A 24,844-nucleotide genomic window follows, 5' to 3' on the forward strand; every position below is an offset into this window, starting at 1 on the left:
CATCCCCAGACTCGGAAAAAAAGGCACGGGACGGTAAAAAGTCGTATGAAACGTCATAATAACACACACACACACACACACACACGCACACACACACCCACACACACACAAATGCACTTACATACAACTTCGGTAAGAGAATGGCACCACCGGTTAACTTTACAAGTCGTCTATAAATGCAAATAAGAATGACAAACTCGAGCATTGGTGTGTACCGTCATGTCGTATGCTTGCCTCGGTGAAATTGCATTTTAGCAGACACAGAAAATTCTAATATTCATGACAGGAAGAACTCCCAATGTTTCAGCACGCACAGTGCTGATGGGTGTATTGTGGTAAAGTGAATAACGCCATGAGTTTTCAAACAGGGTACCCTGATTTTGATACTTGATCGATACTATACATTTTATTTTTTTTCCACCGACTTTCATCTTTCCCAAGATTTAGAAATGAGTATTCGATAATAAACTGTACTGGAGAAAGTAATTCTGGCGAGTGCATTACAACATTTATATACGTGCTGTTAAAATGTTTATGTGTGCGCAAATGGTGTATAATGTACGTCAGGGGTGGTAAAGATGTTGTTTAATTATGACTTCGTATTTCATTCACGTTAGAATGACAGACAACTGTGTATACAAAAAAACTAGGTCCACCATTTAATTTAAAACGAATGTCAGGTTAAAACACGTACATGGGATACAACAAGTATTGAAGTTTACATTACCGCAACACAAAATACATATATACTACATCACACACAAACTGTCAATCAATCAAATATCAATAATATTACTGCGTTACAATAACAGCTGTGATTATCTTTCACAATATCAATACAAAATTTATTACAATAAGTATCCTTTAAAAACCATTAGTATGTCAGCTGAAAAGTAGTGTCACGGAAAATAAAATTTCACGGATGAAATAACCGTTTAGACTTTGTTTTTTAGCAAATTGGGCAAGGTCAGGTAGTCTAATCATTTCTTATCATTGTTTGAAATCGCTAACGATTTATTTGCAACCAACTGTCAAGTCGAAAGTGCATTATTCACAAATGACACATAAAAGCAAGGAGATGACCAGGAAAGTTCTTTGTCTTTGAGTGAGATGACATGTCACCGCCATCTTGAATCTCATTTTTTTTCTCATGACTTACTGATGAGCATGCTCCAAGGCCGGAGCCTTGTCTAACGCACAGATACAGGATTTTTATTGCAGACATTCCCTTTGAAATTAAGCGGTAACAGATGTATATAAAATCTGCATAAGTCTTCCTGTAATCTATTGTAAATTATCGTGTATGAATTTATTCTGATGGTATACTTTTTATGCCTCCGTCCCATTAGGCATTATGTCTTCGAGTTGTCCGTCCGTCCGTCCGTACGTCCGTCCCCATTCGTTTACGAAATAACTTGTGTAAAATTTTACTGGATCAAGCAAATTTCACCAAACTTTGTCCGAGGATGACGTACGATCGGGCAATTACTTGAGTAGTTTTTAAAGTGAAATCGGCCAGAGGTCAAAGGTCAAAGATCAAGGTCAAATCCTAAAATTTATCTGTTTACGCAATAACTCAAGACTGGATGAAGACTGGATGACGTATGATGGGGCAATTTAGTATGTGGTTTTTGAGTGAAATTGGCAAGAGGTCAAGGGTCAAAAGGTCAAGGTCAAATGCAAAAAATTTTACTATTTCCCCCCATATCTATGCAATGCTTGAAGGTATTTTCTTGAAACTTAGTGTAGATATGTACTACTGAATAAAGATTCTCCAGAGAGAGTTTCAGATCATGAGGTTAAAGGTCAAAAGATGAGAGGTTTCACTTTTTGCCATATCTCGCAAATGGTTCAAGGTATCTTCATGGAACTTGGTACAAATGCATGAACTGACTGGCAGGGATTATCTAGGGAATTTAGGGGTCATGGGTGAAAGGTCATGGGTGAAAGGTCAAGTTCAACCCCTCAAAATTTCACAATTTCCCTCATACATATGCAATGTCTGCAGGATTTTTCTTCAAACTTAATAAATACATGTATAACCGAATGGAGATTCTCTAGGAAATTTCCTGCTAGAAGATAAAAGGTCAAATGTTAAGGGTCAAAGGCCAGGCTAACATGCAAAAAAAAAATCTATTTTATACTGGAATTACACTTTTTCTTCATACCTTGAAAATTACTCAATGCATAAACATATAAAAGGGTCAAAAGTCAAGTAAAAATCCTTAAATCCCCAAATACATGTACCTGCACTCTCAAACAATTTTAGCAAACCTAGTTCAAGAAAAATGAACATTCAACACATTTGCGACAAACCTGTCATTTCAGTATTTTGCCAGTTATGTGAAACTGTCATCACACATCGTGAAGACATTGTACTATACACTTATTGAGAGAACCATGCATTATGCGGGAGGCATACCAGTCTCCATAGCGACATTTTCTAGGTGACCATAGATTTTATTAGCAATCCATGTAGATGTACGAATAAATCTGAAGGTTGACAGAAAATGATGTGCGAGATATGTCTAAAACCTCTCAATAAAGTTACTTTAACCTGTTCATCTAACCAATCATAAATAAACATGAGTGATGCATGACATTTGCTTTAAAAGTTTTCGTCTGCCGCAAAGATTGTCACCTCATTTTTTTTAATCTGATAGTGTACTTCAGCCCTTTTCAGTTTTACAGCAGATTTTTTTTTTTCATTCTTGTAAACCCCGTTTTCTTTTTTCCCTTGACAATTTCACCCGTGAAGTTTTCCCCCTGACTTTTTTTCCCGTGACATTTTTTACCCGTGACTTCTTGTTTTGTTTTTTTTTTTAATCCGTGAAATTTCTATTCGTGACATTTCCCCTGTAACATTTTGCTAATACGGACATTTTTATCCTTGACATTTTAACCCCTAACAGTTTTGCCCTTGACGTTTTTACCTGTTGCAAATTTACCCGTGACAATTTTAACGCTGTCATTTTCCCTGTTACCAATTATATTTATGCATTAACAGTATGGCTGGACGCTACGTGATTTTTAAAGGTACTGGGAGCAATGATTTAAAAAATGTTCGAGTCATCATATTTGATGCATATGAGTAGGTAAGTTGTATCACAAAACATCCTACTTATATATTTCGCAATAAAGCCTGAAATATAAGGAGATATCAGTCTTTTTCACGGCTGTAGATCGCTCTTCGTCCGGCGTCCGTCGTCTGTCGTGCGTCGTCTGTCGTGCGTCGTGCGTCGTCTGACGTGCGTCGTCCGGCGTCCGTTGTCTGTCGTCCGTTGTCCGTCGTGCGTCTTGCATAAACTTTTTAAACATTTTCATCTTCTTCTTGAGAACCCTATGATCGATTTTCACCAAACTTGGCAGGTATCATCTCTAGGGGGATAGGATTTCAATTTGTTCAAATGGGCACCATGCCCCACCTAAGAGGCCCAAACCCCCCAAATTAAGGAATCTTATAAAATCTTTTTCTGTAGAACTGGAAGTGATAGAGCTATTGTAAGTTAATAAGGTTTTGTAAGTTGGTGCAATGATGACTGTAGTTTGAAGCTTGTTCATGGCGGAATCAGGGGTACCCCCCTTGGGACCCTGGGGAGGAGGGGAGGGGGGAGGGATGGGGAGAATCGTAATGGGGCCTAAATTATACATTTTCATTTTCTTCTTGAAAACCCCATGATGAATTTTCACCAAACTTGGCAGGTAGCTGCTTCCCTAGGGGGATAGAATCTCAATTCCATGAAAATGGGCGCCATGCCGCACCTGGGGGGGGGGGGGGGGGGCAGGGGGGCCCAACCCACCCCCAGTTAGGAATCTTTAAAGATTAATAATAATCTTTAAAGATTAATAAAATAAATAAAATCTTTAAAGATTCCTAACTGGGGGTGGGTTGGGCCCCCCTGCCCCCCCCCCCACCCCCAGTTAGGAATCTTTAAAGATTTTATTTATTTTATTATTTTTAGTTATTGCCTCTAGAATAACTTACAAATAAGAAGTGATTGAGCTTTTAGTCTTTTTTTCCCCCAAACTGCATAGTCCAACATTCTATCAAGTACAGTGTACTTGCCAGGTATTTTTACCAGTGTGATGGACACCATGCCCCAGCTCTCAAGGCTGCCCCCCCCCCCCCCCCCGCCCCAATTTTCCAATGTTCTCAGGTAAGACTGCAAGAATGCATGGAAGGTGAACTTGCGATACTCAGGTGAGCGCGAGACCCCCCGGGTCTCTTGTTTCTAGAATGACTTTTGTTCACATTTTGTATGTTTAACAATACCTTTTGATGACACTGATGGTTATTTTTACATTGGTTATTTCTATTCCTAACTCACATGTACGAACAATTTTGAAGTAGAGAAGCCGGGTTTTGGTTTCATGCAAATGGTAAATGATGCCTTTAAAGAGTTGTGATTTCTTGTAATGTGCTTCATCGTCTGCATTTTATTTTTACATAATATAGAGGCAAGATAAAGTCTGCATTTTCACGAGTGGGTAAAGTAAGACCCCTTGTTTCTGAGATTGCTCTTCGCGTTTCCAAAGGCTCTTACACTCTTGCATTGAACTCACCCATTGTCTTTTACTCTGTTTTTTTTTTTTTTTTTTTTTTTTGTTAACTCTGCAGACGAACATGACTTCGAGGAGGGCTCAGAAACTCTTTTGCGTGACGTCGGTGCTACTAATCTTCACATTAGTCGTGTACATACCTATGATGGCCTCACGGGTACACACCACTCATGGCTGGTCGCATAAATCATGTGGAACTAAGGTGGAGTGTGAGAGGTAAGAACGCCCAATGTCCATTGTCCTGCGAAGTATAGCGCGAATCCATAGCGACCTCGGATCGCCACTGAATCGCACAAGTTCGCCGCGAGTCAGCCCGATTTCACTGCGATATCATGGCAACTTTCCCTGGGAAATGCCTTGGCCCAATTTCCACGCATGCGTCATGGGAGAGGAATACATTGGTCACTCTTGCTTGTTTATATATCATCATCTGCTTTAGGAATGTTTGCTTTTGTATTGGTTTGTTTGATTGTTTGTTTGTTTGTTTGTTTGTTTGCAAGTCAACAATTTGCATGGAGACAACCTTGCTTCTTCACCTGCCGTCTGCTGAGCATTTCATGAAGCGTTTCGGTTGGATATTTTTTTTTTCTGACAAACTGTAACAACCTACTGAAATCCTTGTATCTGATTGGCTGAGAGCAATGAAGAGACATAGGAGACACTGGGTCCGGCCATGGCTCATCACAATGAGAGCTCTTCGGCAATTACGAGAACTTCATGCCGGAGTTAGCCGAGGAAGCTATCCCTGGTTATACAGTATTTCAAGAAATCACGGCCAAGGTCGGGCCTCCTATCACCAAGCAGCCCACTCACCATTCAACCGGGTGTGCGCGTGCATGAACCTCCTTTCCACACGGCATGGGTGCAATCGGCCATGCAATTTTTTAGATTTTCATCAGAAAACACGGATTCAAACTTGATGTCGTGTGGATAAAAATTTACAGGCTTTGCCAATACAAGATTATTGCACAAAATCTCTTAAAATTCTTCGTTTCAAATTCATCTACACTTTTAAACGTAATTGTGACATAGCTACATGACGATAATGCAAAGCGTCAGCTAAAACGTATCGAAATCTGGGAGAAATTCCAGCCGAGGATAAGTGAGCTACCGATCAATCAATACTAATTCGCAATATATAAAGGGCTGCCATAGAGACTACAAGAGTAACTTCAATCGATTTTTTTTACACAATAATGACGTCATCATATCGAAAAACTTTAAACATGAATTCGATCGACAATTTTATAAACTACAACATACTCAAATTTGGAAACGACTTGGTCAAGGATAAGCGAGATTCAGATATGCTCGAATGAATGTGGAATCTGATTGAGTCATCATTAAATTCGAAAATTAAATTTTTATTTTCATGCAGGAATTTGATACATTTTGATACATTTTGCCCGTGAGCTGACATCTAGGACTCTTAAGTTTTCAGTATTATGTAACAAAATGTGGAGGTCATTGTCCATCGTAACGAGTTACAACGGATTTGAAATTTGCATTTCCCCCACATTTGCACTGTATATTGCGATTGACGCACATACGGGATTTCATCTTTTACAGGCGTCAATTCAAGTCGGATAAATTTTTGAAATTTGGTGAACATACGCTCCCAAATATTCCAAACTGACTCCGTGTAAAATGGTATCTTGCTGAAGATAGGCAACAGTTTTGGTATGTATACACTATTCAGATTGCACAAAATCTCCGTAAATCGAAGCCTAACTTTCGATTCCAACGAATTTTAGACGTAATTCAGACATTCAATGAAATAATGAAATAGTTATTACAAAAGCCGAAATTGTGAGCTACAACACATCGAAATCTGGGAGAATGTATTTATAAGCTAATGCTCAATAAAGTCGTGTCAATTTCGCCAAAAAAAAAAAAAAGGAGTGCCATAGAGATAACATGCAAAATGGTCAAATTTTACAAGGGTATCTTCAGTGGAGTTTTTCACGATGGTGACGTCATCAAATGTTATAATTAGGTAGATAGATAGATAGATAGATAGAATTGATTATCTACAGAATACTAAAATTTTGATACAAATTGGTCAAGGATTAGTGAAATATGCTCGAAAAATTTTGAAATTTAAATCTGATGACGTCGTAATGAAACTTCATATTTTTCATTTCATGTAGGATTTTGCAAACTTTCCATCATTTTGCAAGATTTATAGACCCATTAGCTGACATCTACCATTCACCAGCTTTCAGAATATGTGAAAAAAAAATGTGAGGGTTATCGTCCGTCCTAATGAGCTACAACGGATTTAAAATATGCATATTTTCCGAACATTTGCACTGTATATCGCCATCGACACACGCACGGAATTTCAAATTCGACGGGCCCGTATGACGTCATATCAAGTCTGATAGACTTAATATTTGGTGAAACTGATATTCTCAATGAAATTAGAAATGGATTCCATGCAAAAAAAAAAAATGATAATATGATTTGATTTGATTTATTTTGCATTCGTCACAAAGTATATACAAAATAACAAACAATTTTCCAATACTAATCACATTATATCCAATACACAAAATGAATGAATGTAATCATATTATAATGTACCAATTAATTGTATAGGTGAGTAATACAAAACAAGTGGAAAACCATTATTCAACCATTATTCAATCGAATTAATACATACAAAATACAGGAGACTGTCTTCGTAAGCCGAAGCTTGAGTTTATGGCCGGCTCTGGCAAAACATATGGCTTGTACTTCTTTACAAATCATTTAAAGGACAAGTTTACCTTCATCTAGACATGTGGTTTTTGTGAATGCAGCAATATTAGTGAAACACATCAATCAGAAGTCAAAAGTTATGAATTTTTGAAGTTGCTGCTCAGTCACGGCTGGAAGAGAAGACTACTATATAGCTTGTGATTTCACATGTGTACAAAATATAAAGAAAGTGTAAAGAAAATTCAACATATTTCCACTTTTCTCGCACAAAAAAGAACACTTGACTTCTCTCTTTCATAAAGCAGGGGGAATAATTTACTTCAGTAGCAAGTTGAAAAAATGTGCACTTTATTCAAAAAATAAAGTTTTGTGAAATTCTCTTTTTATTTCCTTATATCGTTGTACGCATGTGACATCATACACTGTGGTAGTCTTCTCATCCAGCAGTGACTGCGCAGGTACTTCAAAAATTCATAACTTTTGAACGGATTTTGCGATTTTCCCCAAACTTTCACTTATGATTTCTACTAATATTGTTGCCTTCCCTCTATCCACATGTATATGAAGGTGGAATTGTCCTTTAATACATTAAATTGTGTAACCGAGTAGGGTTGCTACAAAATGCATCAGTGCAAAGGTGTCTCTTTGTTATTCAATGACAGTTAACTAAGTTAACTGTCATAAGTTAACTAAGTTAACTGTCATTGAATAACAAAGAGACTCGGTAATCACCCTTCATTATACAACGATAATAAATGTCGTTTCATATTTGCCTTGACTGAGAATTGACCAGAAAATATTTTAATATAATTAGGAAGACTACTGCACAAGTCAGGCCCATAATGTCGTATAGATTTGTGTGCTACTTAGAATTCTTGATCTGTAAGATGAAAATATCTGGCATTGCGAGTTGGATATGAATGAATACTGTTATCAAAAGCAAAAAAAAAAAAAAAAAAATCAAAAGATGAAGGAAGTTGTTTATTAATGTATTTAAACATAAGAACTGTGACTTGAAGAGCATTAATATCAGTCACGTTTAGTATTTTCAACTTATAAAGCAATGGATCCGTATTAGCAAAATAAGATGATCCTTTACAAATAAGGACTGCATTTTTGTACTGATAAGATTAACTTTAGTTTTACCACAATTAGCCCAAACAATATTACGATAAAAATATATGGTAATACCACGGTATTATATAATAAAAATATAGTGCTTTAAACTTCAGTTTAGAGATAATTCCGACACCTCTGGATATTGAACTTAAGATATAACGTATGTGAGCATTCCAGCTTAAATTTTGATCAATAATTACTCCAAGAAATTTGGAATGTTGTTTCTGTTCTGTTTACACTCCGGACGCGCAAATGCACACAAAGTGACTTCCGCGCGGACGTTCGCGTTCAAAAATTTTAGGTGCTCAAATGGTCTGAAACGTATGAGAAATGATTTCTAGCTCGATTGGAGCATTTTGAAATTTTCATTCACGCGTACGTGCGCGTCATGGCAAATTTTTACATTGAATATATAAATCATCGCAATATGAAATATGCATCTGCTAATTTTCATTGAAAAATAAGAGCTTTCCAAGAGCACTTTGAGATAGTCCATACACAAAATTAGTATAAAAAGTTCACAAGGATATAAACAAATAATTCTCAGGAAAACAAAGGTGCTCCATGAGCTTTTATGAATCACCTGAATATTGAGGGATAATTTGAATTGCTAAGTTGGTATCCGTGAGCAGCGAAAACGTACGGAAAGATCCGCGTAACGCTCAGCGAAATAGCAATGTTTAGGGGAAATAAGATAATCCCCTCAAAAGATATAGTACGTATTTGTACCTAAAATTTAATCCCATGTGCTGCGCTCTAAATGGGGAAACTGTAAAACAGTTCATGATGCCACATTGGTAGAACAACGAGGAGAAAATGTGAGGGAAACTTGAACGCAAATAGGTGCAGAAACATGTAGGACTTAGGTCTACCCTTACATCAGACAGCGAAGAAAAAACCTATAGCAGTGTGTTAGCTTTCACCCCCATGATCCCAATTACGAGTATAGGAAAGTATGCATGGCCAGTATAAGTCAGTTACGACCGGCAGCAACCAATTGGGAGCTTCAAGCTCCTTGCAGCAACACACTCTGGAAGGATGTTTGCTCGTATTTTATGGTACGAAAATTACCCCGAACATTATTAACATGAACCGATTCGTAAGGCTTAGTCGACAAATAAATGAGGTTAGGAGGGTTCATGGAAGAGATCCCTACAGACATCATCACGCAGCTATAATAATTTAACATTGTAACATCATGCTGATTATACTCACTCGCAAGTACACACATGCGTTCACGGATAATTCCAATCAAAGTTAAAAGTTTTCAAGTATCAGTCGCTCGGTTTCTGAAGTCTAATATTTATCCACAATTTTCCGTGAAACAATGCATTCCTTGGTAGATGCTGCATATAATATTGAAATGAAAATGCTGTATAATAGTGTATGTACAAACTGTATACTGTGTATCAGGATCAAGTGCATATATTGTTTCATTTTACAAATGGTTCAGGACTTAGAAACAGCTAATTTTTAGTTCATTTTCTCATGTAATATGAAACAGAATTTGTTGACAGTGATACCATGGCTAACCGGCAAATTTGCATTTCATAAAGTCACATCGCATTTGTTTTTTATGTAGCTTAGACAATTCAATCCAGCAACCTCTTTTGACTGACGATGATGTGAACAAGGCTTGACATTAGCAATGACCCGACGGCCCGGGGCCGCCAGAAGTAAATGTCGGGCCAAAAAAAAAAAAAAAAAAAAAAAAAGTGTGTGCACTTTGTTTTCACGTGTTTTCTCATCCAGAATAGGGAGAATCACTGGTGGCTCAGTGCTTGATTTAAACAGCACGTACAGTATTTCAGCTAACTATAATAGCGTGACCAGCACTGACGAGGGTTGCAAGATCGCCTCCAGTCTTCAAGGCCAAACTCATTCTAATTTACGGCCAAATCTCATTTAAATATCCAGTATTAATCTAGATGTTTACCCGTGTGCTTTATATATGATAATTTCTTGAAGTTTGTCACGTTATGAGATATTTGAAGCCCCTTTTCGTGCGCGTCAATTTTCACATAATCGTTATGGTTCAAATTATTGTAATATTTATTTGATTATTCAATTTTTATTTTTTCTTTCTTCTTAGACAAGGGACGTTTGAAGCGCTTCATCATACCTGCTAATTTTACATTGTCATGGTTTATTTCATTATTTCAACGCTGAGGAAGAGAGGTTTGCGATAGCACCGTATGAACATGTGGCCAGTCTGTAACGTGAAAGAGCCAGTTTCTGTGCCACATTAAAATAGGCACGAACTTGATGAGACTTTACTGGAGAAGGGGAATGAGTGTATATGTCATATTATAAAGGCACATATTTTGCATACTTCTGATGTATGTTTTCATCATGGTGACAGTAATTTTAGTTTTGTAAAATCCATCCACTCTCTGAAAAGTAGCATGACACCTTCCATTTCCTTATTGTCGTACTTGTGAGGGTAAACTTCAAACAGCTATGTCATCATATCTCCCGTTTTCATGTGGATGAATATTTGATGATTGTTTCCATTTTCCATTTCTTCTGTGCTTCCAGGAAGCGAGAAATGGCAAAGAGAGAGACAGTACGGAAGAAACTGATGCAGCAATATGATGTAAAGAAGTTTGCTGTTAAAGAAAACTCTTCGTCTGATGAGTAAGTTATTTTTTGTGTTTTTTTTTTTTTTTTTGTTTTGACAATGATTCCATTGAAGAAAAAAAAAGTAGAATGTACCAGTATAGAATCCATAATTTGTCACCGTAATTTGTCATTGGCTCACCTGAGCCGAAGGCTCAAGTGAGCATTCTACGTCGTGCGTCGTGTGTAAACTTTTTACATTTTCACCAAACTTGGTAGGTAGCATCCCTACGGGGATAGGATCTCAATTTGTTAAAATGTTCACCCTGCCCCTCCAGGGGCCCAGCCCCCCCCCCCCCCCGAAAAAATTGTATCTTTAAAATTTTCTTCTCTAGAACCAGAAGTGATAGAGCTAAGTTAATACTATAAGTTAGTACATTAATGACAGTATTTAGTTTCGAGTTTGTTCATAGAGAAATCAGGGGTGCCCCTTGAGACTCAGGGGAGGGGGTGGCAGGGGTCCTAATGGGGGCCTAAATTGTACATTTTCATCTTCTTCAAAACCCCATAAGTGATAGAGCTAAGTTAATACAATGAACCAGTACACTTTAGACTGTTGCTTCAAGTTCGTTCATGGCGGAATTAGAGGTGCCCCCTTGGGACCCAAGTTGGGGGGGGGGGGATGGGTCCAAATGGGGTCTTAAATAATTTATTGTACATGTTCATATTCTTCTTGAAAACCCTTTGATGAATTTTCACCAAACTTGGCTAGGGGGTTGAAATCTCAATTCCTTCAACTGGGCACCATGCTCCAATTGACGGGTCCATAGGGGCCCAACCCCCCCCCCCCCCCGAAATTAACGAATATTTATAAATTTTCTTCTCTAGAACCAGAAGTGATAAAGCGTAGTTAATACCATGAGTTAGTACATTGAGGACTGTAGTTCCTCCCTTCCCCCCCCCCCCCCCCCTCTTCGCCGAAGTCGTTGGGGGGGGGGGGGGGGATCCAAATGCGGGCCGATATTGTACATTTTCGTCTTCTTGAAAACAGCATAATGGATTTTCGCCAAACTTGGCAAGTAGCTTTCCTTGGGAGATAGGATTTCAATGTGTTCGAATGGGCACTATACTCCCCTTGGGGGCCCCAGGGGGCCCAAACCTCCTAAATTAAGGAATTTTCAATAATCTTCTTCTCTAGAATCAGAAGTGATAGAGCTTTAAGTCTTTTGTTTTTTTTTTCTAATAATCCAACTACAGTACAGTGTAGGCCTACTTGGCAGGTATTTTTACCAGTGTGATGGAATACGCAAATGGACACCATGTCCCAGTTCTTAAAGCTGCCCTCGCCCCTAGTTTCCAATGTTTTCAGGTAAGAGTCTGCAAGGATGCTTGGAAGGTGAACTTGCAGTACTCTTGTTTACTCTATCAACCGCTTTTCAGAACAGCAGAAACAAAAATAATTCATACGCAATTTAAATTCAGTTAATTTAGATCTCATTCCACTACTGTGCATTATGATCTGTTTTTGACAGAGTTCATCTTTTTACTAAGAAGCTGTGGCACTTTAAAAGAGCGGAAGCGGAAAAGGTCTTCCTTTACCAGAAAGTCCTGTCGGCAGATTGGACTATGAACAAGAAAAATCTCCGAAGAATGAGGTGGGTGGCAAAATTAAGTATTTGGAACTGTCATTTTCCGTCGTGTCACTTGCTCGTCATGTACAACAGAGCAAATATTTGTGAAAGAGCAAATAGTAGACCTAATGCCACATTTTTATGTGGAAATAGTTACAGAATAGAATTATAGCAGTAGAAACAGACGCACCACCTTCAGAGGTTGCACAGGATTGGTCATGATAGCAGTATCGACATCTTGCAGGATGTATTTGTGATTACGAGGCTGTTTCAGTGAGGAACAGAGAGAACTAAATGCCCCAATGGTGTGCATTTTAAAGATCGTCTAGTACTGATCCAGAAGTATTATATCGAATTTGTATCGAATTTATGAGTATAAGTATGAGGCAATGGTAGCCTGATGGCGCACTTGAGGATAACAATTGGGCCCGAATTCACGAAGGTGCTACAAATGAAACCATGGACAAAAACCATGGAGCGCCAAATGTAGCATGGAATATTGCGTTACGAAATTGGTCATTTCGTCGATAATGACCGTTTCGTTAACGAAATTATCATTTCGTGGACGAAATGTTCATTTAGTTACAGAATGTTGTCATTTCGTTACAAAATAATCATTTCATCGACGATATTACTGATTTCGTAACGAAATATTGCATGCGACACTTGGCGCTCCATGGTTTTTGTCCATGGTTTAACCCTATCACAAGGGGCCGGGCTTTTTTGGCTATGCTCAGACCGGTGGGGGTGGGGGGGGGGGGTGGATTCCGCCCCCCCCCCCCCCCCCCCGAGATCTCGGCCATCGGTGGTGCAATCGCGATGAAATTTTGCATGCGTGAGACCCACGTCATAATCTACAAGATTGTGTCATAAGATTTTTTGAAACAATCCATTTCTAATTTTAATTAATTAATTATGCAAATTAAGCTCAAGATCATATTTTAGCCGAATTAAAAGCATTGAGAGTCAAATTTTTGATCTGTATATCTGTTTTAGCATAATCAACAATATTGTACATCACAAAAAGTTCCAAAATTCATTTCAATCTTTATGTATTTTATTGTTTTCAGAATTTCTTATGTATTTCGTTGTTTTTAACTTTTGTTTTTTTCTTTGTTTTTTCATTGGAAATTGTCACTGACCACTTTTCTACCATAATTAGCACAAAATTGATAAATGAAAGTGATTAATTGTAAAAATAATCAGGTTTTTATGACTTTCATGACAGAGCACTGTTTTCCATAGGAAATGTACACAAAATCACAAAATTGTGCCAGTTTTGGGGCGACATTCCGTTACAAAAATGGGCGTGGCGTCGCAAAAGTATGCGCGGACGTTACAAATTTGGTCTCAAAAGTTGCGCGAGACTTGAACAAATAAAGTCAAGAAACCTCGCGACGAGGCCTTCTCGCGTTACAGAATTATAGCGCGAAACGTGGGGGGGGGGGGGGCGGATTCCGCCCCCCGGCCCTTTTAGGGTTAAACGATGGTTTCATTTGTACCACCTTCGTGAATTCGGGCCTTTATGTCCTAATGCAGTGTATCAAAGCTATAAAGCACTAATTTTTAGTATTGATTTTCCTTTCTCAGATATGAATTACATAATCATTCTAAGATTGATGTGGCTGATCTCGTGGTCTCCAAGGAGAACAGTGACGTAAATGCGACCCTGGACTACTATATTTTTTCCAAAGCTTTGAAGAAAGATGACAGCTACTATCATTTTCACATGTACGAAAATCTCTTCGAGAAACTGCCTCCGGTGAGTAGGCCCTGTCGGGTTACCCAAGACTTCTAGCGGGTACTTTACTGTTGTGTTTTTCTTGCCCAGAAAAGGGAAGAACAACTTGCAGCTCACTAACTGCATAAATTTCAGTTATCAGATTGCTGCTAGTCTTCAAGGCCAAACTCTATTTTACCGCCAATTTCGTCCAAACGAATTTCACTACCAAATTTTATGTATTTAAACATTGAAGTAGGTAATTATGTACCCTATGTTAACTTTAATCATTTCATGATAATATTGTGTCATGGAAAAAAAAATCTTGATGCCAGAGTTTCTTATTGGATATGTTAAGCTTTAACTTGATAGCCATATACGTGGCATTTGAAGCCCTTTAAGAGACCCGCCAATATTTAGCACAATTATTATGTGCTATTCTTTACTAAATTAGTTCAGCTTCTTGTGATATGTTTTCTTTTAGTTTCTAGTCACAGTACGTCGAACTTGAAGCCCATTGTTGTACCTGCAATTTTCCACGAAATGATCATGATTCACAATTGTTTCAAAAGTTGTATTAAATTATTCTCTTTGTAATACTTTTCTATAACACCACTGATTTCAGTAATGGTGATAGCAGTGATGGTAATGATAATGATGACAGAAATCCTATACATATATGCATGCTATCGGTGCAAATAATCGATTAACTGTTGATGACAGCAACAAGAAAACATAGTGTTGAAAACATGGTAACATGCCAATAACATTCTTTGAAAGTTGATACCAGATACAGGGCAAAGTTATGTTTTTGTGTGTGTTTTTTTCTCTCAAAACACTTGATGGTCACGATTATGTTCAGAGATGACGTCATTGATGCTAACTTGATTTTCCCCTCCAGAACTAGTAATGTACATGAGCTAGTTCTTGTATTATTTATACATGTATATATATCATATATCATATATATATATATATATATATATATATATATATATATATATATATATTAATAGAATTACTCTCAGTTTTTCATGCTCTGTTAAAGTAACATGAATGACTTATATGATTATCTTATTTGTTTTTACCCTAACATGTACAGACATCTCCATTTAGGAATAAACTCTACAGGAGATGTAGTGTTGTCGGAAATAGTGGCATTCTTTTGAACAGTGACTGCGGCGAGGATATAGACAAATCCGATTTTGTCTTCAGGTGTGTACGATGATCAACACTCATTTATTATGAATCTCCGTTTGTAAAAATAATAACACGTTTTTCATCCCATAGTGATAGACGCACAAAACAGTGCAAAGAGTTGACACAATTCTGAGAAGTCACTTTGATTTCAGTACAACAGCATGGGATGAATATGACGAGGACGACCGTATTCAGTTGAATGACATTACCCAGAAACTCGCAATTGCTCGTTTGGAGAAACTGCTGCACTAAAGCCCTCTTGTATTGAATACCATAGTTGCATGCTTGGTTTCGAGATGTGACGGATACGTCTTCAAACAGTAACTCAAAAAGATCGTTTTGTGTGAAAGTTGCAAATTGATTAATAATTGAGGTAGATAGCAGGTAAATAAAAAGTTATGACCGGTGTAGAATGGAGTACATTGTTCAAAGGCTCGTTCGACAGAAGCACTTTGATAGGATTGACTTGATATCGTCAATCAAGGTTCCAAGCAACAAAAGATTGCTTTACGTTTTACGAATGAAAATGAAAAAGGATATTCAAATATCGGAGCAAATTCATGTTGTAGTGAGAAATATATGTCATACACACATCTTTGTTGTCATGATATCATGGTTTTCTGTTCGGTTTGCGCCTTATATTTCACATATTCTTTGTTTACTTTGTTGCCTTGTTTGGATCCCAATTAACTTTCACAACTGGGTGAATTCTTGAATATTCTGTACATTGCTGAAATTGATGACAAGAAAAATAAACTGTAGGTTGCTTGAAAAACTGAAACGGAAGATGCAAGAGCGGTCAAAGTTGTTCAGTCTGCAGTTACTGCATGATTGTGAGTTACCAACGTATCCTTTGAAGTGTTCATGAATGCAGCCAGCAGTACTGATGCCACGCAGCTAATTCATTCATTCCATTTATTCACAGGTGTAATATAGCGCCGCTGAAACCGTTTGGGAGAGACGCCGGTGTGAAGAGCAACTTAACAACAATGAATCCGAGTATATTCTATAAAAGGTATGTTCCTATTGAAGTAGTGTGAGAAGTTATATAAACAGCGCTAGGCGTCTATTACGCTACGTTAAATCCCTAATTATCTCAAGAACGATGTATATTGAATACCTGAAGTGTAGTCCGATTTAGGATAACAATAATTTGTGCTTTAAAGGGTGTGTACAGTTCTGGTCGAGGTGAGGATTTAGCTTTTAACGTTTTGTGAGATATTCAGAAACCACTCTATGAGATGTCAAAGAGCATGCAGTTCTAAGGGGTATCAAAAGTTTATTCGATGAAAATCGGTTTTGAAATGGCTGAGATATCCAAAAACAAGGTGAAACAAAGAGATCCTAATAAAGTTGTGGCATGTCGCCTTTTATTATTAGCACTTTTTTGGATATCTCAGCCATTTGAAAACCAATTTTCATCAAATAAACGTTGAATCCTTCTTAAAATTACATGCTCTTTCATATTTCATAAGAGGCTTTTCACTATCTCACTTAGGAATGTTCAAAACATGAATCCCCACCTCAACCAGTACTGTACAGTCCCTTTAAATATATAAAGTGCTATAGATGGTATAATGCTGTCTACGGGTTTCACATTCTTTTTTTTTTTACATAAAAATGAAAAAATACGCTATGTATACTAGTACACAGAAATTACACAACTTCAAGCAGTCCGGGTGCCATATCAGATCCTGACGTTGGTAGCAATCATGTCTTTCCCTCTATTCTTACAGCGTCTGATGAGCTCAAGAAGGGTAATTCCAGTGGCTCTGCAATCATCCTAATTAAAGTATGTTAGGCGTTACCGTCAATGTGATCATTGACCTTTTATCTGTCCTGTAAGGGCTAAATCTTTCCACCCAGCTCGGCTCAGAATTTGTTCATTTGTAATTTTATCTAAGATACGTAAGGATTTTTCTTATGAGCCACCTCTCAGCAGCTTGAAGATGATCTTGCATGGTCCTGCTGATTGTCCAGCTTCCAGCTCCAGAAAGTAACACTGAATGGTACTTCAGGAAACGCAGTGTTGTTGCCAATTTGATACTGTGTGATGCGTTGACCTTTTCTATTTCACCGTAATCTGCTTTGTTATTGTAATCACACGACCTATACTTCTACTTATTACGCTTAAAATTAAACTGCAAACAGTTGGAATTTGAGACAGGACACGTAACTGCCAGGTCCATGAATATATTGCTGAATTCTCATGCAGAATGTAAGGGTGCCTGCAGAAAGGATTTTTTTTTTTTTTTCAATTAATGATTCTTCCGTTGAGTCGTTTTGTATTGCAACTGTTCGACAAATTGCCCTATACATCGGCGCAAATAAACATCGATTATTTAATATTTGAGTTATAGCCATGGTAAAAATCCATGGGCAATATACTAGTACTCTGGTGGGATTCGAACCCTCGACCGTCTGATTGCTAGACGGGGCTCATATTCACTAGACTATATGGTCCGAATTCACGAAAGTGGTACAAATGAAACCATGGTTTAAACCATGGACAAAAGCCATGGAGCGCCAAGTGTCGCATGGAATATTTCGTTACGAAATCAGTCATTTCGTCGATGAAATGATTATTTTGTAACGAAATTACAACATTTTGTAACTAAATGAACATTTCGTCCACGAAATAATGATTTCGTTAACGAAATGGTCATTTTGTCTACGAAATAACCAATTTCGTAACGAAATATTCCGTGCGACACTTGGCGCTCCATGATTTTTGTCCATAGTTTAACCCTAATCAGGCTGGGGGGGGGGGGGCGGGAATCCGCCCCCCCCCCCCCTCGACGTTTCGCGCAATATCTTCGCAACGCGATAAGCTCCCGCCGCGATGTTTCATGACTGTTTTCTTTCAAGTATCGCGCAACTTTTGAGACCTAAATTGTTGCGCCCGCGCGTACCGTTTTGACGCGACGCCCGTTCGAAAAAAATTTGTCAACCCCAAAATTGCTCCAAAACGTGATTTTGTGTACAAATCCAATGCAAATTGTGTTTTTTCAATTAATTCACATAAAAATTCATATCTTCACTTAGAATGGCCGAAATTAATTTATTTTAGCATAATAATGCTTCGAAAAATGTCTGTGACAAATTTTGGCCAAAAAACAAACAAAAACAAAAGGTCAAAAAACAAAGAAATACATAAGAAATTCAAAAAACAATAAAATACATAAGAAATTGATTTCGATACAGATTTTTTTTTTATCCTATGTCTCAGAAGAATGATACAAGAAACATTTTAAAAAAGAAATTAGCTTAATTGGAGCATTAATAAGTGATTTAGAGCCCAAAACTGATTTTATGCATAAATTACAATAATTAATTAATATAAAATATAAGAAAAATTTTTCGGAGAAAGCAACCATACATTTTGATAGAATACGTCGCGGGCGTCGCGTGTGCCGATTTTCGGCGCAATCGCGCGTTCCATAGGCGAGATCTGAAGGGGGGGGGGGGGGCGGAATCCGCCCCCCCCAGATATAGCATAGCCAAAAAAGCCCAGCCTGATTAGGGTTAAACCATGGTTTCATTTGTACCACCTTCGTGAATTCGGGCCAAAATGTACAGAGCTTTCTCCCGATAGCTGGTGATGGCAATAAGGAATATACGGTCTGAAATCACCAGAGACCCCGAGCTGTCACCTCTTTGTATGTTACCAATGGTCTCAGTCTCTAGCTGTCTGTCTGCTCTTTTAATGAAAGCTTAACATATTTAGACTTGCTTTGAACTTACAATGCAATTCCACATCGTATTCAAGTTGACTTCTATGAACATAGAAAATAAAACAGAATGAAGGAAGGTTCATCAATATCACACGACATACCAGAGAACTGGTATGAAGTTTGTTAATTTCTATGTTTGAAGCGGTCAGTAATAACTCACAGTCAAATGGGAGGAGATAATTATGTCATTATATTACATGTTCCATCAAACTTAAAGGTCCAGTTTACCTTTGGGAGCAGTGATTTACAACAAATTTCAAGATATCACATTTGATGCATATGTGTAGGTTTTTTGTATCACAAAACATCCCACCATATAAAATTTTCCCAATAAAGCCCAAAATATAAGGAGATATCAGTATTTTTCGTAATAAACCATAACTGTAGACGGTTTAATCTGGAGTAATTTTCATTATAACAATTGTTCACATTTTGTGTATTTAACAATACTCAACATTGATAATATGGATTCAAATTTTTACAGTGGTTGTTTCTATCCCTAACTCACATTTTAGAACTATTATAAAGCGCTAATGCTGGGTTTTTGTTTCATCTGCAAAATGGTCAGTAAATGTTATGCCTTTAATTTTTTCCTACATTTCCTTGTTTGACATGAATTTGTATAGATGTATCTTTTGAAAATTCATGTCTTTTACTAACTCAGCAACGATAAATTTCTTGTGAAAAACATATTCAGGTGCTAACTCATCAAACAAGAACATGATTTTGGTAATAATATTTCTGTGGCAATTTCAGAAGAAGAATCAATGGGAGATTTGTGAGGTGGTGAGATAAATGTTATGAGGATGAACAGGGCATTGATGAAGTAAACGTCATGTTATTTTCTTACCTTTCTCATCAGATTCAGTGAACTGAAAAGTGACGAAGATATTCACCAATTCCTGAGGAACGTCTCAGAGTTTTCCGGTTACTTGTGGCTACCATGCTTCAGCGCAAGCCACATGAACGAAATATGCATCAAAGCCTACAACAACTTCAATATTTCGAGGCCCAAGATCGTGCTTGCGAATCCTGATCACTTCGTAAAAATTTGGAAGTTTTGGATGGCAAGAAATCACACCAAACTGATTTCATCAGGTAACGTAAAATTCCGCCTCGCAAAATTCTTTAAAGTCTCGCACATCTTATGACATCATTTTCGCGAAAATTTGGCACACCATTACAACGCTGCACGACCTTTTACACGTGCTCGTCAGACCGAAAATGACCAAAAATGTTGATTTTGTGTACAAAGTCAATGCAAGTGGAGTTTTCTCACCTTATTGAAAAAGACATGATTATTTTCACTTCCATGGTGTGAAATCAATTCATTATAGCATAATTATACTTTAAAGGTTCTGTGATAAATTTTGCAGAAAAAATAACAAAAAACTAAAGGTAAAAAAAAAAAACCGGAGAAACACATTAGAAATCCATAAAATAATAAATACATAAGGCATTAATTTTGATACCAGATCTCTTTTTCAAGCACATTGTCAGGAAATCACAAAGAATATTTACACCAAAAATCAGGATTCTAGGAGGTTTATTTTCTGATTTAGAGCAAAATGTTTGATTTCACGTATATATATTCGCATTATTAATTGGTATAAAGATGTTAAAGATGAAAATTTCAATTTCTTGGGGTTTTTTTTAGTTTGGTAGATTACGCCACAGAAAACGTATGTACCAATTTTTGTGGCGATTGCGCAATCGACGGCTGAAATCTGGGGGGGGGGGGGGGGGGAGAGAAGGGGGATGATTCAAACCCCCCCCCCCCCCCCCCACACACCAGAACTGATTTAGTGGTCTATGTTAATCAGTGTCTATCTGTGTCTCGTCACGTTTGCCATTTACCAGGAAGTACTTTGAAAGCAATGGAAATATGGAATAGATGCATGTTTGTAGCTATTCCTCGAATCGTTTAACCTTAAAAAAGAGTGGGCTTATTGGAGGTTTTGAGGACTGGGGGGGGGGGGGGGGCGCATGATGGCCCATCCCCAAGATCTCGGCCATGGAATGTCCGATTGTCGCCAAATTCGGCATGCACCTCTTTTATAACGTACCCTACAAGAATGCATAGTTAATTTTTCAAAAATTACCATAATTTTCTAATTAAGGCTTATTTATTATGGAAATATGCTGATGTTGTGATTTTTTTTGTTTATTTTGTGACAATATGGTTGTCTAATGATCCCATGATTTTGAAATGTGTGAAAGGAAGCTGTTAACCCTAAAGGGGCCGGGCTTTTTTGGCTATGCTCAGACCGGGAGGGGGGGGGGATGGATTCCGCCTCCCCCCCCCCCCCCCCCGAGATCTCGGCCATCGGTGGTGCGATCGCGATGAAATTTTGCATGTGTGAGACCCGCGTCATAATCTACAAGACTGTGTCATAAGATTTTTTAAACAATCAATTTCTAATTTTAATTAATTAATTATTCAAATTAAGCTCAAGATCATATTTTAGCCTAATTAAAAGCATTGAGAGTCTAATTTTTGATCTGTAAATCTGTTTTAGCATAATCAACAATTGTACATCACAAAAACTTCCAAAACTCATTTCAATTCTTATGTATTTTATTGTTTTCAGAATTTCTTATGTATTTCTCTGTTTTTCAACTTTTGTTTTTTCTTTGTTTTTTCATTGGAAATTGTCACTGACCACTTTTCTACCATAATTAGCACAAAATTAATCAATGGAAGTGATTAATTGTAAAAATAATCAGGTTTTTATGACTTTCATGACAGATCACTGTTTTCCATAGGAAATGTACACAAAATCACAAAATTGTGCCCGTTTTGGGGCGACATTCCGTTACAAATATGGGCGTGGCTTCGCAAAAGTATGCGCGGACGTTGCAAATTTGGTCTCAAAAGTTGCGCAAGACTTGAACGAAGAAAGTCAAGAAGCCTCGCGATGAGGCCTTCTCGCGTTACAGAATTATAGCGCGAAACGGCGAGGGGGGGGGGGGCGGATTCCGCCCCCCCCCCCCGGCCCTTTTAGGGTTAAACATGACGTATTGTATTTGTAAGAGAACTGATTGTCTTAGGCGAAAAATTAGGTAATTGATTAAACAAAATCAAAATTATATTTCCATTTCCAGATTTTCTATGCTGTTCTTTGTATCATTTTCTTATGTTAATTATTGTCTTTATTTCTTGTGTTTTCTGTTGTTTCATGTTTTCTATATTCAGAACAATTAATTTCAACTTCAGATCAAATTTTAATAGCTGAAAAACAGAATGTGCAAAAACAAAAAACAAAACAGAAGTAACACATTAGAATCTTGCAAAATCCCATTCATTTTACATATTATAAACACATAGAAATACACCATTTATGACTTTTTATTTATAATGTTACGTAACACCATAACCATAATAAAATAGGTATCAAAAGATGCGTGAGACTCTGTTGAAAAAAGTCATGAAGTGTCAGGGTGAGATCTTCTAAATTCTGGAAGTTATCACAAAATTTCTGGAGGCGATTTGGGCATACTGTCCCCAGTCTTTTTAGGGTTAAACCTATATATTGACTAGGTACCAGTAGATGATAGAGCCGGGTGGGGGCGGGGGGGGGGGGGGGTGCTCCCAAGTCCTCCTCCAGATCTTGGCCGTCGACCGCCAATTATACGGTGGATGATAGGTCTTGATTCATTTACTTACATGATTGTTGCCCCTTCTCATCCATAGTGTTACCCTCTCTCATTCTGTGTCTAAGTAGCTACAAATGTATATCAGTTTATCACTAGTACTTTGGTGTTCTCTGTTTCCTTTTGCCTGTGCATATAGTATGTGCACAACTTATCCCCTGTCTCTTTCGTGTCTTTATTCTTAGGTTTCTACATTACCCATGTGGCAATGCAGCTTTGCCAGGAGGTACACCTGTACGGCTTCTGGCCGTTTCCTGTTAGCGTAAGTCGGGATAAACTGAAGGAGCTACCCTGCCACTATTTTAACGATGAACCCTTCACCAAGTCACATAACATGGACGACGAGTTTCGGCTTTTGTTCCAGATGCACGAACACGGGCTACTTCGCATGCACGCCGGACAGTGTACCGCGTCAGATGAACAGTTACATGAAAAAGAAGACACTAGTCAGAACGCAAACCACTTTGACCATGTTCCGCAGACGGGTGGTCGTGGGGTGGAGGAAGGAAGCAGATGATAAGCGGCTATAGTGACTTATGTGTGTAACTATTATGCAATGAGCTACAAGACCAGAACAAATCTTATGACTGACCGGATTATCTTTGAGTTGCTGTCGATAATCGACAGGAAATGTTGAGAAGTCTGTGAAGAAAGGGAGATAATATGTATATTTGATATGTATATATCCGTGCCATCCTGCTAGTTTCATTATTGTATGCCAAGAACGTGTCCTCGAGGATACTTTCAACTGAGCCGTGTTTAATACGCTGCCGCCGCAGCATCACATTTGTGTACACGATACTGGTGACGCTCTCGGCGGATTTCAATCAAATTTAGTATGTAAAAATGTAACTTTTGGTGACAATGTCCTCACTTGTTCCTTCTCTATAGACAAAATTATTTTTGAGAGAATATTTGTGTACGCTCTACCAGCCACACCTGCTGCCTGTAGTGTTCCACATTTTAGGGTCAAAAGTCATATTTTTGTTAGTATCTTGTTTGCGGCCCATGGCTGCGTTTCTCGACGAATTTTGTTCAAATTTGATATGGAAGTGTATTACTTAAAAATTTAGAAATTTGTAACTGTTGGTAGTTGCACCTTCGGTTGTATACACAAAATGGTTGATTTTGAGTGTTTCCTCGTCTGCATTCTCCTGGCCACATTTCGCATCAGATTTTGTTCAAGTTCCGTACAGAGGTGTATCACCGTCAAATCTTGACCTATAATTGGTTTGGTTATGCTCCTGTCAATGTTCTGCCTTTTATTGGGTCAAAGACCACCACCATATTGTATTTATTCTGTCCGCTCTACCATCCATATATGTATATATATATATATATATATATATATATATATATATTTTTTTTTTTTTTTTTTTTTTTTTTTTATGAAGGTGAAGGTGATTTGGTAGTAACCACCTCCAGAGGAATAGAATCTAAATTTCTTCGATGGGCACCATGCCCCCTTCCTTCGGGGCCTCCCAGGATGCCTAAACCCGCCAAAATTAAGGATTCTCTAAAAATTTTCTTCTGTAGAACCAGAAGTGATAGAGCTAAGTTAATGCTATGAGAAAGTACAATGATGATTGTAGTTGCAAGGTCCTGTGAGGGGTGCCAATTGGGGCTGAAATTGTACATTTTCATCTTCTTCTTTAAAACGCATGGTCAAATTTTCACCAAACTTGGCAGGCATTATCATCGCTTCCCACCTGATGGTCCCATGGAGCACCAATGTCCACATGGGGGGGGGGGGGGGGTGGGGGGATTGGGGATGGGCTGAGAGTTCAAGGTGGGGCCTAATTTTCGTGAAAAGGCGTGGTCATATTTTCAACAAACATGACGGGTGTTATTGCTAGATCTGGGGGTTAGGCAGGGACCGATTAGGGGCCAGTTTTTACTTCTTCTTTTTTTTTTTGGAATTGTATAGTCAAATTTTGTAAACACAGTGTACTTGGCAGTTTTTT

At 37.9% G+C, this 24,844-nt stretch overlaps 1 protein-coding gene across 1 annotated transcript in view; it reads left to right on the top strand.

Moving 5' to 3' along the window:
* Positions 1–24,179, top strand: part of LOC140236987 (alpha-N-acetylneuraminate alpha-2,8-sialyltransferase ST8SIA3-like) — a 38,371-nt gene extending 14,192 nt beyond the window's left edge. Inside the window, exons 2-9 of the mRNA XM_072316936.1 lie at positions 4,619–4,776; positions 10,921–11,019; positions 12,474–12,596; positions 14,163–14,334; positions 15,395–15,507; positions 16,418–16,507; positions 20,089–20,324; positions 23,066–24,179. Of these exons, the coding sequence (XP_072173037.1) occupies positions 4,619–4,776; positions 10,921–11,019; positions 12,474–12,596; positions 14,163–14,334; positions 15,395–15,507; positions 16,418–16,507; positions 20,089–20,324; positions 23,066–23,397 (1,323 nt within the window). The 3' untranslated portion in view covers positions 23,398–24,179. The remainder of the gene's footprint in view (positions 1–4,618; positions 4,777–10,920; positions 11,020–12,473; positions 12,597–14,162; positions 14,335–15,394; positions 15,508–16,417; positions 16,508–20,088; positions 20,325–23,065) is intronic.
* The last annotated feature ends 665 nt before the right edge of the window (positions 24,180–24,844 follow it).

Source organism: Diadema setosum, chromosome 13, assembly GCF_964275005.1.
Source record: "Diadema setosum chromosome 13, eeDiaSeto1, whole genome shotgun sequence".
Classification (NCBI taxonomy): Eukaryota; Metazoa; Echinodermata; class Echinoidea; order Diadematoida; family Diadematidae; genus Diadema; species Diadema setosum.